Below are 18056 nucleotides of genomic sequence, written 5' to 3'. Positions count from 1 at the left end.
TTTTTTTTTTTTTTTTTTTTTTTAAAGGCTGGAGATCCAGCCCAGGGTCCAAAGGGTGGGGCACAACTGCACAAGACAGCCCAGAAACAGGAGCACACACAACTGAAATGAAGGAGCTCCCTTTAAGGCACCAAAACAGAAACTTGTACTGGTGTGGGGTGGGGGCAGCCCAATGGTACCCTCTACCTGAGCCTCCAGGAAGAGCAGCTGTCCCAGACACAGGAAAGGCTTGGGTGCATCCCAGCAACCACAGGCGAAAGGCAGGGTCCCCTCCTAGCTAACGACCCACCCGATTTGAGCTCCATCCTGTCACCAAAAGTAGAGACATCCAAAGCAACACAGAGAAGAATCCCTGCCATCGTCTTCAGTCCTCAGTGAGCTATGTGGATGCAGGTGATTAAAAATGATGCTAACTGTGGCGGCACCTGCCTACAGTCCCAGCACTCTTGGAGGCTGAGGCAGGAGACCACAAGTTAAGAGCCCAAGCTGAGCACAGTGACACACACCTATAATCCCAGCACTAGGGAGGCTGAGGCAGAAGGTTAACTCGAGTTTGAGGCCAGCCTGGACTACACAGTGAGTTCAAGGTCAGCCTGAACTACATAGTAAGACTCTCTCCCCTCAAAAAAGTTAGAACCCAGCCTAGACCACTTAGCAATACCCTGTCACAAAACAAAAAAATTTTTAAAGGGCTGGGGCTATAGCTCAGATCAAAGGCCATACGTTCCATCCCCACTACCCCCCGCCAAAAAAAAAGAAAGAAGGGAGGGTGGGCGGGCTGGGGCATGGTTCAGTGCCAGAGAGCACCCGCTTAGCATGCATGAGCCCAGGGTTCCATCCCTGGGGCACAGGAAGAAAGAGCAAGTCCAGTGTTTGCATTTATAAAAATGTGCACATTTACAATCTGTTTTTTAAGGTGGGAGACCCATAAATAATGGCTCCAAAATAGTGTTTGGGGGGATATATTAATAATATTAACCTGGAGACCAAACTGCCTGGAACTTTTACAATATGCTCAAGTAAGTAACCACCAACTAAAAAAATAAGTTTCCAATTGCAGGTAGAGCCCAGGGTCTGCTCTGCAAGGATCTGGGTTTGATCCCCAGGACCACCAAAAAGAAAATTAAACTTCAATGGCCTTGAACTCCTACATGCATGGCTCGCCTAAGCTCTGCAGGGGAGGAGAACAAAGCATTTTTCGGGACAAGTCACCCCCAGAAAAGGCTGGCTCCCTGTTTCCAGAGGGTCTCACCACCCTCCCCACCACCAGGCCTTCCTTCAAGGGTGTGCTCAGCCCAGGGGCACACAGTCCCCTCCTGGGATCACTGGGGGAAAGTGGAGACTCCTTCAGAGCTGCCAACGTGGTACAGGGTTACACTTCCATCTCCTGGAGGACAGCGGAGCATCCGTGGTGCCAGCCGAGGAGCCGCTCGAGAAGCCCACGTGTACACTCTGCCAGGGCTCAGTCCTGCAACCTGAGACGAACGGTCAGATCGGACAGTAGGACAAAGTGCACCTAACCTGACCACAGGTTTACCAGGGGAGAGAGACTGCAGCAATGAGGGCCTTAAAGAGCCCCAGCAGGTCTCAGGCTCCCTTCTGGAGTCCTGGAATTGGAGACAAGGCTTCCTAACGCGTGCACCACCTCAGAAGGCAGGGACCCAACACCATCCATCTGAGGCTGTGCTGGAAGCAGCCGCATAGGCACCTGAGTGTCACGGGCTGGGGCCTGTGCCGAGGCCCTGTAGTCCGAAGGACAGGGACAGACGCTGCCCAGCAAGCACACAGCACACAGACAAAGGTGCCACCTGTGACCCAAGCAGCATTAAATCTCCAGAGGTAAATGGTGCCCAGAGCTCCGATCTGGGTGCCACTGCAAGGACTGGCTGAGCTCGGTCCCTCCCAGCTGCCTCCTGGGCTATGCGCTTCCGAGGCCTGCAAAGGTTTATGCCTGCCATTTCCATGCCATCTGTGATGTTCTCAGCACAAAATGGGAGGCCTTAACCCTTCCAGGGCCAGGATCCCTCTGGGCCCAACCAAGCCCCAGGCCTGACTGGTGGTTCCATCGAGGCCTGAGGCTGGAAGGGAAAGGAGGAAGGAAAGGAGCCCTTCCCAGCTCCTGGGAGGACACTGAGGGGAAAGTAAAGGAACCACATACCTCTCATCATCTTCCACAGGGACCCAACAACAATTGCTGCCCTGGCTGGCGGCTATGGGCCCCATGCAGTCTCCCTCCATCAAGCAGCTCCCTGCAATCTTCTGCAGCAGCCCAGGGCTGGCAGGAAAATCAACTTCTTTTGTTTGTTTGTTTGTTTTAGATAGTGTCTCACTAGGTAGTCCACACTGGCCTTTTTCTTACGGCAGTCCTCCTGCCTCAGCTTCCCAAGTGCTGGATTATAGGCATGTTCCATGACACAGGGCAGAGAAACCTACTTCTATGAGGAAAATAAAATTTCTGCAGGCGGAAGGCCTTCACAATCTGTCCCTCCAGCACTTCCTGTGTGGCCTGAAGTCCTGGGACAGAAATCCCACTGCCACCTTCCTTCCCATAGGCAGAATTCTTCCCCCTGGGGTGGGGGCTTCTGCAGCAGCCTCGAGGCTGGGCTGAGCTGGGCTATTACCTGAGGCGGCACATGGGGAGATCTCCGATTAGTCCTCCTGGAGAAAAACGAGCTTCTGAAGCGAGAAGCAAAGACTTCACCAGGCCAAAAGGCCCTGCAGCCTGTCTGTGCCACCCGCCCGCACCTTCAGCTCCCACCTGGAGGGTTCTTCCCTCAGGCCTGCTATACACGTGCCCTCCAGCTCCATGCCTACTGGCTCTGCTCATCTGCTCCCATCCGGACCCCGCTTAAGTGTTACCAGGGCCACAATGCCTGGCACCAAAGAGGTGCTAGGTACACATTTGTGAAACAAATTACAAAAGCACTTCGGCAATTCCCACTTACTACTACCCTCATTCCACTCAGTGCTAGAGAAGTCAAAACATCTGCAGGCCAAGAGAAAAAAAATGACCAAAGACAGAAAACCTAGCAAGGCAGGGCAGCTCACCTAGAGAACCAGCACGTGGGGGCTGATGCAGGACAGTCACTTGAGCCCAGGAGCTCCAGGCCACCACAGGCAACATAATATTGAGACTTTAAAAATCAACCCTTATCTAATACCACATATGAAAATTAACACAAAACAGGGCTGGGGATTTAGCTCAGTGGTTCTGCCGCTTGCCTTGAAAGAGCAAGGACCCAAGTTCGATCTTCAGTACCCAAAAAATAAATAAATAAAATAAAATTAACACAAAACAGATCAAAGATCTAAGCCTGTAAAATTTAGGACACCAGAAACATACTATCAACAAACAACAGCAGCAACAACAAAAAAAGATCATCTGAACTGCATTGAAATCCTTTGTGCATCAGAGAACACTATAAAGAGTGAAAAACACAGAAGATGTGAAAAACTATCAGCAAATCATGCACCTGACAAGGGCCTAATGTTTGCCATCCACAGAGAACACACAGGGCTCTCAAGCACTTGCCCTGGGTGCCCCAGCCCTGTGAAAATAAGAGTTCCTACAGCTCAACAGCACAGCAGACAGTGAGCAAAGGGCTCGAACACACATCTTACCGGATACATGGAAGGCCAGAAGGCACATGAAAAGACACGCAGTATCATTAGTCTTACACGAGAACGTGAGGGTCGAAGCCATGATGGCACCATGCACACACACTGGAGGGTGGGCTGCAGGGAACCAAAGCCCTTAAACTGCTTGGGGCAACGTGAGGGCAAACAGACTGGCAGCTCCTCAACACCAGACCCAGAATTACTCTACGACTCCACCGTACCACTCCTATGGATGGACAGACAAGAGTGCGGCTTGGAAATAGGAACACTGAGAGCACCATAATAGCGAGAAACAGCCTACACATTATCAACGGGTAAGGAGACAGACAAGCTGCAGCATGTCTGTTCAGCAGAATAGTATCTGGCCATAAAAAGGAGCAGAGTCCCCATCCAACAAAGGTGCCGGCACAAACATGCACCAAGTGAAAGGAGCCAGCACAGAGCTGGATGACCCCACTTACACAAATGCCCCCAGAGGCAACAGAGACAAAAGGGCGGGGCCCACAGGGGCTGGTGGGGGAGGACAGGGTTTCTTTCTGAGGCGAGGAGAATATTCTGGAATTACAAGTGACAGCTGCACAGTATGGTAAAGGCACCGAATGCCACTGGATTCCAAACCTAAAGTGAAAACGCCTAACTTTATATTATATGAATATTACTTGGGTTTTTCCTTTTCTTTTCCCCAGTACCGGCAATAGAACACAGAATCTTGCATTTTCCATGCAGGTGAGAGGCACTACTGAGCTACATCCCCCACCAGGATTTTTCTCTGTAAAAGGTTTGAACACAAAATGCTAGTCCTTAGAGCCAACCACTCCAGAGCTGGCCAACAACAACCAGGCACGAGCAGGTTTCTATAGACCAGCAATGCAACAGGTCCTGGGCCAGATCACCTCTTGCAGCAATGTCATCAATGACCACCGAGCCTCCAGCTCTCAGGCCAGACACAAGTCCCCTCAGGAATGCAGGAGGACCGAGAAGCCCACCACACAGATGGAAGTAAGAACCTTCTCTCTGGGCAGTGGCGCACACCTATAGTCCCAGCTACTGGGAGGCTGATGCAGGAGGATCCCAAGTTTAAACCCAGCCTGGGCAACTTGACAAGACTATATCTCAGAATTAAAATAAAGGAGGACGGCCGGGGATTTAGCTCAGTGGTGCCACCGCCTGCCTTGCAAGAGCAAGGTCCCAAGTTCAATCCTCGGTACCATAAATAAAGAATAAAATAAAGCGGGGAGAGGCTGGGGATGTAGCTCAGTGCTCAGTGGGTTTTCTATACTGAGGGGGAAACGTTTCGAAAGGGCCTTCCTCTGGCAGGTGCTGAGGCCTGGGAGAGACACCACAGACAAGACACTGAGGAGCCAGGGCAGAAACGGGAAGGCCCCAGGCAGCTGGGCACAGAGACCACCGCAGTCAAAAGGCACGCACAAACAGACCATGTCACAGTCCCCGCAATTCCTAAAACCAGACATGCCATGGCTCTACTGAGGATGCCACAGGCTGCAGCCTCATGAGGGGTTTGCGCTCTGCCCATCCAAATGGCCGCTTCCATTTCTACCTGGGACTGGAGCTGGACAGGCCCCAGAAACAGCCCAGGAGTCCTGAAGACAGCCCTCTGGCACCAAGTGGCCCACCACCTAGTAGCCCTGGGAGGAAATGGCAGGAGAGAGCATAGCAGATGGCACAGGTCCAACAGATGCAGGGCTGAGGCCCAGCCTGTGCTGTTGGGTGGGTCCCTACACCACCACAGACACAAGGTCACCCCGCAGATCAGACAGCTACTTTATGCATTCTTTTTTTGTGTGGTACTGAGGACTGAACCTAGGCCGCCCCCCTCCAATGCCTCCTTGCAATCATATGCTCAAAAATTAGGTCATTTGTCCTATTTCCCACTGTTGGGTACTGCGGGTGGCATCCCTGTCGTGTGACCAGGCATCTTCCCATTTCCTGTAAAAGAGTCTTTGCAGCACAACAGGCACACGTCACCCCACAGCCCATGGTGCCCTCCTTGGAAAGGCTAACCCCCATCCCATGAGGTCTCTGCAGAACTGTAACTTACGCTACCGTCTCGTATCAGTTTGAACAGCCCATGGGTGTGCTGCCCATCAGTCATGCCTGTGGCTACTGAAGTCCAACCACAGTCCTGACTTCCTCAGTCATGCCATGCCACGCCAGATGCCGGCCTGGACCATGTGTGCAGGGAACACCCCAGGTTCCCGAGCACTCCGAGGGAGCACTCCGAGGGACACGGCCAAGCCACCCCTCAGCTACAGGACCGTGGTCTCCAGTGGAGAAGAGGCAGGGTCCATGCGCCCTTTGTCCCTCTATACATCAGCTACCGAAACAGCTCGGGTCCCTGACAGCCTCTGAAGGGAACTGATGAGTTTCTTCCTTTCCTTCGAGCACCAACATGAGCCCAAGAATCTTTTCATTTGCTGAGAGACCCAGGCCGGCCTCAAGCTCCTGGACTGCAGTGACACTCCCACCTCAGCCTCTGAAGTGGCTGCACTTATAATACCTCTGACTGAGGGACTTGTTCCTGTTCCTGTCGCCCTCCCACCCTTGGCCAGAGGGCTCTGTGGGCCTCTCTGAAGGAGTCCAGGCAGGGCCTTACAGTCATGACAGTCTCAATGCAGATTCAGAATTCGGTGTATGTTTTACTCTAGTGCTGTGATTTTTTATCTGCCTTTTCTTCACTGCTGAAAATCCTGGTTTTAAAGACATTCTCATTTGCTTTCTCCTACAATGTGCAACAACAATAATACTAGTATTGTTTCCCTCAAGTCAAAACTACAAGTCCTCAAGTTTCCCAAGCAATCAGGCAGTAAACACACATCACTGTCCCTGCTCCTATCCTTAGGTAAGTGACAGCACAAACATCTTCCTCTTCCTTCACCTTGTTCCTTTTCCCACTCGTTTCACCTGGAAATCCCGTCACCACAGCACACTGCATCCTCTCCCTCCTGTCACCCAGAGTTCGGCCCCACACCCCTCGAGGCCTCCCCATCAGCACCAGGTGCCCACCCTTCTCAGCTCTGCTAGTTCTGAGTGTGGTAACAAAGAGCCCGATTACAATCCTTCATATTTTGGGGGATCGATTTTTGGAAGTTGAATCGCAGGGAGAAGGGATTTGCAAATCCCACTCCAACATCCCCAGAAGCAACTACAGTGGAACAAGGTCCACTTCTGGTATTTTCCACCAGAAAGCATCCTGGGGGTGAGATGGGAGGGGATTCCCATTTTGCTCTGTTCTGGTTGGCTGGTTGTTTTGTGGCATGTGGGATTGAGCCCAGGGCCTTCACACTGAGCTACATTCTCAGCCCTTTTTCAGTTTGTATTTTGAGACAGGACCTTGCCAAGTCCCTAAATTGCCCAGGCTGGAATAGAACTTGTGACCCTCTTGCTTCAGCCTCCCAAATGCTAGGATCACAGTGTGCCACTGCACCCAGGACTGTGACCGTCCGAAAGACAGGCACCACTCACACTCTGGGTCAACAGTCATTCGCAGACTTGCTCTGTCAAGTGCCTGCTGTTGTAAACCACACCCACGTATGCCCTCGACACTCAGCACACAGTAGTGTGCTGAAAAAAAAACAAGACCCCTGAGAAGCGAGATCAGGTGCAAACACCATACCTGTGAACCAACGCAGGGAGGCCGACCTTTCTTTGCACGCGGGTGCGTGCTGTGTGTGCTGTGTGTGGTCTGCTGTGTGCCCCAGAAGGGAGGGGGCTGCTGGGCCATGGAAGCCTGCCCTGTGGGAGGGTGGGGCCAGGGACACCCCAGCTGACCACGGGCTGCAGCGCAGCTTCAACCAAAGGTGGGTAACGGGCTGGCACACACCCAAGAGGGGCCAAACTGGAATTCTATAGAGAAAACCTGAAATCAATCCACATGCTGTTTTGAATTGAACACCACCAGAAGCACACAAGCTGACATATTTATAAATTCTGAAAAATAACTACAGGGGGTGGTGCTGCCCTTGTGACACCGGCCTCACGTGCCGTGGCTACTGACTGTCCTCCCTTGTCACCATCTCCTCCACTCAGCCAGTGCTTTGCGCTCTGGGCACGTGCTCACGAGCTGGTGAAGAACTGCCGCCCTTGCCGGGGACTTGGGAGAGCCATGTGCCGGCCCCTGCTCGCAGACAACACCCTGGGCTGCAGGACAGGGAGTCACTCAGTCCCTGGCCATGGGTGCTTCCACCCCAGGAAGGAGGTGGGCTTTGTGCATGAGCACTATGTCCCTGTCCTCCCCTCCCTCAGCTGATGGCTGGCACTGGGCAACGACAGTGAAAGCACACCAGATTCTTTGGACACTGGCAGGGACTGTGAGTCTGTCCTGGTCTCCAAAGAGCTGGGAGAGACGGGTGCACAGCTGCAGGAATATGAAATTGTGCAGCTGCACAGAAACCTGACAGTGACAGGAAGAGTTTAACACACAGCTAAGTTATGGCCAGCAAGTCCACTCCTAGGAAGATGCCCAGATGAACAGACACAGGTATTCCAACAAAACCTTGGGCATGAACGGTAAAAAGCTACACTACTCACATTTAGCAAGAGAGCAGACACAACCCAAATGTGCATCCGTGGGTGAATGCGGAGCACAGTGGGGGCCTAGCTATACAGAATATTACTCAGTCTGAAAAATGAGGTGCGAACACACTGTGCAATGTGGATCAACCCTGAAAGCGGCACAGAAGCAGCCAGACGCAAAAGGCTGTACAGTCTCATGTACAATCTCAATGATAAGAGACATCCAGGATGACAAATCCCAAGACAGAAAGCTAGCAAGCGGTCACCAGGGGCTGGAGATGGGGGCAGGGGCACTGATAAGGCGTGTGGTTTCTTTCGGGGTCGATAAAACTAGAATTAAAGAGTAGCGATGGTTTAACAATTTTACTCATACCAAACACACCACTGAAAACTACCCTTTAAAGTGCTACAATGTATGATATGCAAATTGTACCTCAAAACAAAAAACTTTTTAAAGTCCCAGAACGCTTGGTCTTGTTGGGAGGGTGCCATGCGACTGTCTTCGAGGCGGAAGGTTACATGACCACCCCACTACCTAGCGCGTGCAGGTAAGCACCGACTCCTCATAGAACTGAGCCGCCGCTTGTCAGCACTGCACTCAGAGTTGGGGCCATCCCTGGGCCAGGCAATGTGTCACAGCCTGCCATCGGCAGCAGACAGCTCCCCACTCCACAGCCTTCTCTAGGGAGGCAGCCCTGGGCCAGGCCCTCGGGTAGCAGGGAAAGGCCACACAGGCTCTCTGGGTTGAGATGGCTCCTGGCAGTGTCCCCATGTGGGAGCTCACACAGGGAGGCTCAGATTCCCACGAGAGGGGACCTGTGCCAAGCACCAGCGCAGGGCCCTGTGCTGTGAGCAAGCAAGGAAACTTCTAAGCCTTCGGGGCAGTGCTGGGAAACCACAGAACAGCCGGAGGCAAAAGCCACCCAGCCAGCCCGGACAATCCTCTCCCACTGATCCGCCTCGGCTTTCAAACAGAGGCCAAGGAGCACAACGACTCGCGCGAGGGCAGCGACAGGGCCCTACCTCCCTGTCCTCTCCAGAGATGGCTACCAGCATCCGAAGCAGCAGCTGGCCAGGCGTCCACAGCGCTGAATGGGGCCTGCGGGGGCGGCGAGCTGGAGCTCCTCATTGCACAGATACTGACCCCAGCACTCACCTGCCCGTGGGGTACAGGACACTTGGGTCTTAGCAGTGGGCCATGGCTTCAGCTACGTCAAAAGGCAACTCACACCAGTGCACTGACCAACCTAAACCAAAGGACAGAGAGAAATACTGAGTTTCCGAGGAAGGGTCTGGCACACGCTGGCAGTTTACAGTGCCTCCCACCACTGGAAGAGCTGAACTTCAGGTTTTTACCAGGTTTGCTTCTGCTGCGATCCCCAATGAGTCCCTATCAAATGTGAGGTATGAACTGAGCTTGGGACAAGCAGTAAAGCCCAACTGCCCAGACGCCACCTCCACAACTCTGGATGAAGATGTGAAGGTGCCGCACTGCCACATGCACGTCCTGAGCCAGGGCCCTGCAAACTTTCGACACCGAACACAGAACTGAGTGACTCCAGGTTCTGTTCTGACAGCACTGGCGTTAATAACAAATGCTGCCAGCCTCAACAGCTGCTGCAGGGTGCCCCGTGCTTGTGGCCAGTGGACAGCACTGTGTAGCCCTGAACCCTTAGACAACCTCAGGGGCGGTCACAGGAGTGTGCTACCTCACAGGGCAGGGGCGGACATGCTGACAAAGGGTCACAGAGCATGGAGGTGGCAGCCAAGAGTGCATCCAGCTCTTCCCTCCAAGTTTCCTTGTCACCACCTCCCCTGGCACCGATCCGCAAGACTGGGGTGCAGCTCAATGGTACAGAGCGAGGCTGAGCATGCACGAAGCCCTGGGCTCCATCTCGATGGTCCCAGGCCCTCCAGCACTGGTTTGGACTCCCCGCTGAAGGGTGTCAACGCTACCTCCGTCTCATCCTCGCACCCACCTGACTACCAGGAGCTGGCTCTGTTAGGAAACCTTTCTTTTTATAAATATTTATTAAGTACTATTTGCAAGGCACTGTGTGAGACACAGAGTCCTGTAAGTCACACTTCCAAGTGGTTACAAGGAAACCTTTATTTTTAAACTAGGTGCACAGCAATTCACAACTCATAGATGGCAAGAAGCACTCCCACAGGAAAACTTGTGAAATAAGGACAGCAGCGCACACCTTTGGGAAGGCCTCTGGGCACCACACAGCACGCAGCACCACGTAAGGAGGCCCAGGTGGCTGGGGACACAGCAAGTGCAGCTCCTCAGGAAGCACCCTTGCTGTTGCTATGTGATTCCACTTGGGCCAAGAAGCCCAACGGGCGCCGGGGTGCCACTCATCCTCACCCTGTGTACCCCCGATCTGGTGGGGGAGCCAGAAGTGGACTGCAGAGCACCCCACACCCCACTCTGCTCTGTCGCGATCGGTTCCGACAGTGCACCCGCAACAGCCGGCCTGTGCTTCGCGCCCACCATGGTCCAGACATGACAGAAGGTCGACAGAAAGCACCCTGCAAACTCCGGGTGTGAGCCCCACCACAGGGCTGGCAGTACACGGCCCTGCCCTGTGTCACAAATGGGGCAGTGGCATCACAAAGGCAAACCACCGACAAGGGATAGGCTGCCATGCTGCTGATCCAGGACACTGCCCAGGTAGGTGGGGTCCACACACCTCCGACCTACTATGTTTGCTAATGACTATGGATTTGGCAGGGTACAACCCTATCCTTAAGGCAAGGACCGGAATCATACCAAAGTCAGCTGTGATTCTACACAGTAGTAACCTACTAGAGCTCAAACCTCACACAAGGCATGGTGGCCACGCCTGCAGTCTCAACTACCTGGGAGGCTGAGGCAGGAGGATCATGAATTCAAGGCCAGCCTGGGCAAGTCAGTGAGAACTGTCTCAAAAAATGAAAGGGCCGGGGATTGAACCCAACTCTCCCTGGGTTCAATCCCTAGTTCCAAACCAAACCAAACCAAACCGTAAGCGCAAGGTCTTGAGTTTGATTCCCATAACAAAGAAAAAAAACAAAACCAAAACCAATAAAAAATACTCCGCATAGTTGTCTCCTACCTCTGAGCACCCACACTCCATTTTTTTTGGTGGGGGGGGGTATCAGGGATCAAACTTGAGACCTTGTACTAGTGAGGCAAGTAGAGGAATCAGAGCTAAATCCCTACCCCTTGTCTTGTCTCTTTAAGAAAAAAAAAAAAAGATACTTAGCATAGCTGTGCATGGTAGTGCATACTTATGATTCCAGCCCTCAGGAGGCTGAGGCAGGAGGAGGATCAGTGTGCTACAGAGTTTAAGGTCATCCTGAACTACATAGGGGGACTCTCTCAAAGAAGCCAAACAAACAAACAAAAATACCCCACAGAGGGCCAGGTATTTAGCTCAGTAGTGCTGCTGCTGCCTGCCTTGAAAGTGCAAGGTCCCGAGTTCAATCACTGGCACCAAAAAAAAAAACAAAACAAAAAACAAAACAAAAAAAAAACCTGTAGACTTTTTTTTTATAGAAATGATATGCTGATTCTAACATTTGTGGGGAGGCTGGAGGCATAGATCAGTATTAGAGTGTACACTTAGCATGAGCAAGGCCCAGACCTCAACCCCTAACACCAAAAAAAGAGAAAGGACCCAGAATCATAAAAAAGAGGGGCCAACAGATTTGAGAGACACATACTACAGATCTCAAGACTTACATAAAGCTACAATAATCAAAACTGTGACACAGACACAAACCAAGTAGCTCAACAAACAGCACATCCATGCACTTGTGGGTAACTGCCCCACATGACCACAGTGCACCAGGGCACAGCACAAGCACAAGCTCTATGAAAGAAGCAGGAAACCTTCGTGCTCTGCCACAGCTCTCCCCAGCTGTGACAAACCCATTCTTCTCCAATTACTCAGATTAAAATCACACACACACACACACACACACACACACACACACACCGCCAGCCATGGTGGTGCACCACTGCAGCCCCTTTCTCTGGGAGGCTGAGATGCGAGGATCACTAGTTGGAGCCCTGCCTATCGGATTTAGCAAGACTAGGAGTGAGGAAAAAGAGCTAGGGATGTAGTTCAGTGTGATGGCCCTGGATTCCATCCCATTACCACACACACAAAAGATATTAATAATTAGTGGCAAGGGCCGGGATTTAGCTCAGTGGTTCTGCTGCCTGCCTTGCAAGCACAAGGTCCCAAGTTCAATCCCGGTACCAAAATAAAAAAATAATAATTATTAGTGACAAGCCGAGCATGGTGGTTCCCACTCTGAGAAGGCTGAGGGAGGAGGATCACTATGAGTTCAAGGCCAGTCAGAACTACACAGCAAGACCTTGTCTCAAAAAGAAAGAGGAAGAGGGCCGGGGATGTAGCTCCGTGGTTCCACTGCCTGCCTCGCAAGCGCAAGGTCCCCAGTTTGATCCCAGGTACCAAAAAAAGAGGAAGGGAGGGAGATGGGGGAGGGGCAGAAAAGGGAGGAGTGGGGAGGTGGAGAAGAAAAAAAGAGCGTATCTTCACCACCCAGCATGGCAGCTGCAAGCACCTGAGCCCCAACACTGCCCACACTGCCGCTGGCCACGTGGCCCTCCCTCCTGGGACAGAGGCCTCTGAGCTGGGCTCTGCTTGAAGCTCTTGGCCCAAAGTTGACCCAGTATTGGGCTCTGTGCTCTCCTGACCCTGGGGTCCACCTGGTACCCATCCTCCAACCATCCCCAACTTTTACCTACTCCCCTGTCGCTGCACTGGCCTCCTGGCCATGCCTCCTACACCACAGGAACATCCTCCAGAGGAGCCTCTTGTTTTAGACAAAATGCCAGGGACTATGGCATTTCAAAATCAATGACTCCACAAACTTGGTGCTATGGTCTTATGTACATAGTCCCTGATACTTGGGAGGCTGAGGCAGGAGAAACACCCGAGCCCAGGGGTTAAGGCTAGTGCAGGCAACAGAGCAAGGCCATGTCTAAGGATAAAAACAGCAACAAACAAACCTAAGTACCACCAGGCATGATGGTAGATGCCTATAATCCCAGCCATTTGGGAGACTGAGGCAGAAGGATCACAAGTCCAAGCTTAGCCTGGGCAATTTAGCGAGACATGTTTCAAAACAAAAGAGCTGAAAAGATCACAAGTTTGAGCACAGCCTGGGCAGCTCAGCAACTCGGGGAGATCCTGTCTCAAAAAGTAAGAGCTGAAGATGTAGCTCAGTGTGAAGGGCCTGGGTTTAATCTCCACTACAGAGGAAAAAAACCAAAAAAAGCTACCAGGCCACTGTCACATCTAAAAATCTAATAATCCCTTAATACCAATGAACATCCAGCCGCGCTCAGCCCCTCAGTCTCCCTCAGATGCGGCGGGAGGAAGGAGTGGGAGGGGAACTCACCCTGGCAGCTGGCAGCCCCTCTACCCCCTCAGGGACCCGCTGCAGGGCAGGGCTGTGAGCCTTCCTCGGCGCTCAGTCAGTGTCTGAGTGAAGGAGCCAGCCGGGACGGCGATGCTAAAGGACACCAGCGGAGCCCAGGGCAGCGGTCCCCTGCACAATTAAGGAAACTCACAAAGGAGCCAGACCACGCGGACCACTTAGCATTCTTAGGAGGAGGAGCATTTCTTGAAAATAAACTGCAATCGCTTTTCATTGATACATCATTTGCACTATTTTGCCATCCACCTCCCACTAGCTGGGTTCAGAGAGCTTTTACTGTTTTTATTTCCAACCCGTACATCTAAAACAGTATCAAGTAACCCTTAAGTACACAATTACCAACTCACAAGCACTTGCAGTTCCCCTGACAAATCATTATGGCTTGGCTCTGACCCTGCACCTGGGTACTGCACTCACAGCCTCACACAGCACCCCGCCCAACAAGGCCACTTCCCCATGCGGGAAGAACACGCTGGAGAAGGAGGGAGCCAAAGCAATCTACACCACGTCCCGTCATCCAACGTGACCAGCACAGGTCCTCTGCTGCCATTTTATCCTCTCCCCAGTAAACGCTCTTAACTCTGGGGCACGGTGGCGCATGCCTGTCACCCCACAATTGGGAGGCTGAGTCAGGAGGACTGCCTTGAGTTTGAGGCCAGCCTGAGCTACACAGTGAGAACCAAGCCAGCCTGGATGACACAGCAAGACCCTAGACCCTGTCTCAGAAACAAAAAGCCTCACAGCAGACCAGCCAGGCAGCATCCGCCTGAGGAGGTCCCGAGAAGTCTTGTGGCTGGTGCGAGACAGTGAGTGTCCTGGGGCGGCCCTGAGGGGAGGCCAGGCCAGCACAGGCTGCTACACACCTCCATTCTCCCAGCACATCTGCACTCGCCAACACGACTGCTGTCGCTAAAACTTTTCAACCAGGTCTGTACCCAAATATTTACCACCCTGGCTCCCATCCAGTCCTGGGAAGGCGACGTTAGGCCCAACAGAGTCCAAGACGAGTCCCTGCAGCAATGTTCACCTCCTCCCACCCTCCCATAGGAGCAAAGTCCACGTGTCCTGCACAGACTGGGACAGGCAGACATAGCAACTACATGGCCTCCGTGTCAAGAAGTGGAATATACTCAGGCAGACCAGAAAGGGAGAAACCAAGGCAGGGCAACTGTTGGGTATGGCTGGAGTCATGCTGCTCCCAAGATTAGTGTGGGCCAAAGATTCCATTCCCTGAGTGCAGCACGGCGGTACGCACCTGTAATCCCAGTATTCAGGAAGTTGAGGCAGGAGGATTCCATGATTTTGAGGACAGCCTGAATTACATGGTGAGACCCTGTGTCTCAACGCCCCCCTCAAGAAAATTACGTTTTCTTTTTTACTGGGTGGGGGTACCTGGGATGGACCCCAGGGCCTCAACATGCCAGGCACACGCACTACCACTGAAGTGCGCCCCAGCCCACTTTCAGTTCCCTAACGTGGAGGCCAGCACCTTATCGCCTGCCAACTATTTGGTTTCTCTGGAGCACAGCCACACCCAGAACACGCTGTCTGTGGCTTCTCTGTCACGATGCCAGAGCTGAGCGATGAGGACAGACAAGGTAAGGCCTGACAGCAGGACCACCACCCTCCTTCCATGGTCAGGAGGAGACCTCGCCCTGCTGGATATACTTGACATAAACAGCTGCCGGGGAAGGGACAGGAGACCCTGGCAAGGGACAGCACAGTGCACTGACAGAAGTCCAGGCACAGCCTCCCAGCCTCCCGGCGGGTCCCCAAGGACGTGAGCAGTGCCTGCTCTCCCTGGGGCAGAGCCTCATTAACCCCACATCCCCAAGGAGCAGGAGAGCTGACTCTGCCGCACACCAGACCCAGGGGGCCAAGGAGCCAGCGCAGAGACTGGTCACACAAGCCCATCCGTGGCAACCAGAGCCAATGCTGTGCAGCTGCAGGGTCCTGGCCTCCACTCTCAAGCCAGACTTCCGCTGGGGTGCCAGTGGTATGTGCCTCGAGACCCTTGGTGACCTGTCCCCCTCGGCCACGGTAACCACAGCCTTGGTGAAGGACAGATCATCTAGCCCACACAGCCACTCCTGAGGCTGCTGCCCCCACCTCCACCCTCGGGTCACAGCGGCCCTCAAGTCCCTCCCCACTTCTGCCCCCGGTGCACGCATGCACCCTGCATACACATACCATGCTCATGTTTGCCATCACCTAGCCTCTTCTCACTTCCTCAGGCCACCATGCCTAACTGCCTGCCTCTATCACTGGGCCTTTGCACATGCTGTGACCAAGGGCAGAAGAGTCTTTCCTTCTTCCCTTCCTACCTACTCATCTTTCTCATTCATGTGCCTGGGCTGGGGATTTAGCTCAGTGGTTTTGCCACCTGCCTTGCAAGCAGAGGGACCCAAGTTTGATCCCTGGTACCAAAAAAAAGAACTCGTTCATGTGCCTGCGATTCAGGCAAGCTCTTCCCACCCACCCCCCTTTCCAGCACCGTGGACTGACCACCTGTCACTTTGAACACGGAACCTTCACTTGCTGCAACTTCCTATTTGACATCTAGTATAGCACACCTCCTCGAAGTCACGGTTCTGAGTTCCTGGCCTCACTCACACGCAGATTTCTCCTTAGAACCTCATGATTGTTCTCAGAACCCCAAATATTCTCCGTAACTGTTTTTTAGTGGGACATCTGCACGTGGCCAACCCAACAATGTTCTGCACTTCTCCTTGCTGCCGACTGGCTGCTGCCCTGTAACACATCTCGGGCACAAGCACTGGCATTCCCGAACCGTAACAGCTTGCTGCACCGCGCATAACTGTATCTAATGTTCTTGGTTTTGTTCTTAAATCTCAAAGATCCCTCAGATGCCGCCAAAACACCCTGCACCTTCTGAGGCTTTATTAACACAGTATTTTATTAAATTAAATTACACAACTGCGGGAGTTGGAGCATACTTAAGGCTTAAACTATAAAAATCACATTTACAGGCATTTTTCTGACCATATTTGAAATTCACACAGTCATTCCCAATTCGCAGGTGCTCTACGAATGGGGCCCACGGTACCCCACTAGGCTCTCTTCCACACAGCCTGCAAGCCCATGAGGGAAAGGGCAGCATGGTGCCTGCTATGTACCATCAATACCCAACCACAGCTGACCACGACATTTCCGCCACCAACTCAAGACCAAAGCGCATGACATAAATATAAAATCATCCTTAATGAGAACAGCAAGTCAACCCCAGGAAGCAGCACTGTGCAGATAGGCAAGGCCACAGCCCCCAGGGTATGCAATGTGCTGCCCACAGCTGCGCCTCCTTGCTTGCTCCAAGGTCCCAGAGGCCCGGAGGCCGTGAGTCTAGCAGGGCTCCTCCCTCTAGCTGCCAGCATAAGAGCTGTGCCAGGGCCAGCAGTGCCCACACTGCACTTGCCGCCGTCTTACTGCTGAGTTCCATGCCATTGTCCCCAACCCTCTGGGTACAGTCCTGGCACAGATGGGGCACCCTGCTCACTCGAAGGCCCTGCCTCGGCCACCAACAGAGCCCCTTTCCTCAGCATGGGTTAAAGTACTCGTGCCCAATTCTCCCAGCGGCTAACAAAATCCAAATCCCCTGGGCGGGCGCCGGCCCACATGCCTGGACCCCCTTGGGCAGCCCCTCGGGACTCGAGACTCCCCTGTGGAGCAGGTGACAGCCCCAGCACCAGGAGAGACCTCCCACAGAGGCCAATGGCACTTACCGCTCGCTACTCCAGGGACAGCCAACATGGTGTTCCTCAGAGCCTGGCAGCTCCTACCTAGGTGGTCCTTCCAGAGTTTCCACCCTCACTCATCAGCAGCGGCCTGGGCCATCCACACAGTTCAAAAATGCAGAAACCTCGTTCTTTCAATGTCAAGAGACCAACGTCCCCAGCACTTTAGAAGTGTTTTAAGATTGAATCCACTGAGGAGGCAGTGTGTTGTAATATCAAAGGACACCTAAAGGAAATGTCACAAAAAAGGAAGTAACTTTCCTGCTAATGAGGAGAATCTAAAAACTGGTTTCTCCTTGAGATACTATGAACTACCTATCTGGTCTCCTATGATCCCAAGAGTCTCCAAAGTGATCCTGTCCTGCAGACACTACGGCTACTCGGAAGTGGCTTCAGATAGGGGTTGTTCAATGTGAGGGTGGACCAAGAGAAGGGAGGGGAGCAGGGTCGCTGGTCACCCATGCCTGGGGATGGCATTCCTCCTGCCTATTTAATGAGCCCCATGAAACCCTAAAGGATGGGGTTTGGGGAGCTTCCTGGTGGGGGACATGCAGCCATTCCTAGAGGCGGTGCCCCGGAGTGCCCACAGAAGTTCCCACCCCTTCAACACGCCTGGCCCTCTCTCTCCCTCTGTGTCCTTTGTGCAAGGACAGAGATGCAAGCACATCACCTCCCTGAGTCCTGGGACCCACT

The 18056-nt window shown here is 53.0% G+C and overlaps 1 protein-coding gene across 3 annotated transcripts in view; it reads right to left on the bottom strand.

Annotated features, from left to right (window-relative positions):
• The window catches only part of Gatad2a (GATA zinc finger domain containing 2A), a 59310-nt gene extending 41827 nt beyond the window's left edge, over positions 1 to 17483 (bottom strand). For 2 of the 3 annotated variants that reach the window (XM_010606507.3, XM_010606509.3), the window contains exons 1-2: positions 17352 to 17483; positions 9308 to 9398 (exon numbers count right to left, since the gene is read on the bottom strand). Coding sequence is in view for 1 of the 3 variants with exons in the window: in XM_010606506.1 (XP_010604808.1) it covers positions 9175 to 9207 (33 nt within the window). In the remaining 2 variants the exon portion in view is untranslated. Of the gene's footprint in view, positions 1 to 9174; positions 9283 to 9307; positions 9399 to 17351 lie in introns of those variants that run through there. The other variant, XM_010606506.1, reaches the window with a different exon arrangement.
• Positions 17484 to 18056: the final 573 nt, after the last annotated feature.

Source organism: Fukomys damarensis, unplaced genomic scaffold, assembly GCF_012274545.1.
Source record: "Fukomys damarensis isolate Sample0158 unplaced genomic scaffold, DMR_v1.0_HiC HiC_scaffold_37, whole genome shotgun sequence".
In the NCBI taxonomy this organism is placed as follows: domain Eukaryota; kingdom Metazoa; phylum Chordata; class Mammalia; order Rodentia; family Bathyergidae; genus Fukomys; species Fukomys damarensis.
The sequence above is the reverse complement of the archived record's forward strand: the minus strand, read 5'-3'. Positions and strand labels throughout refer to the sequence as shown.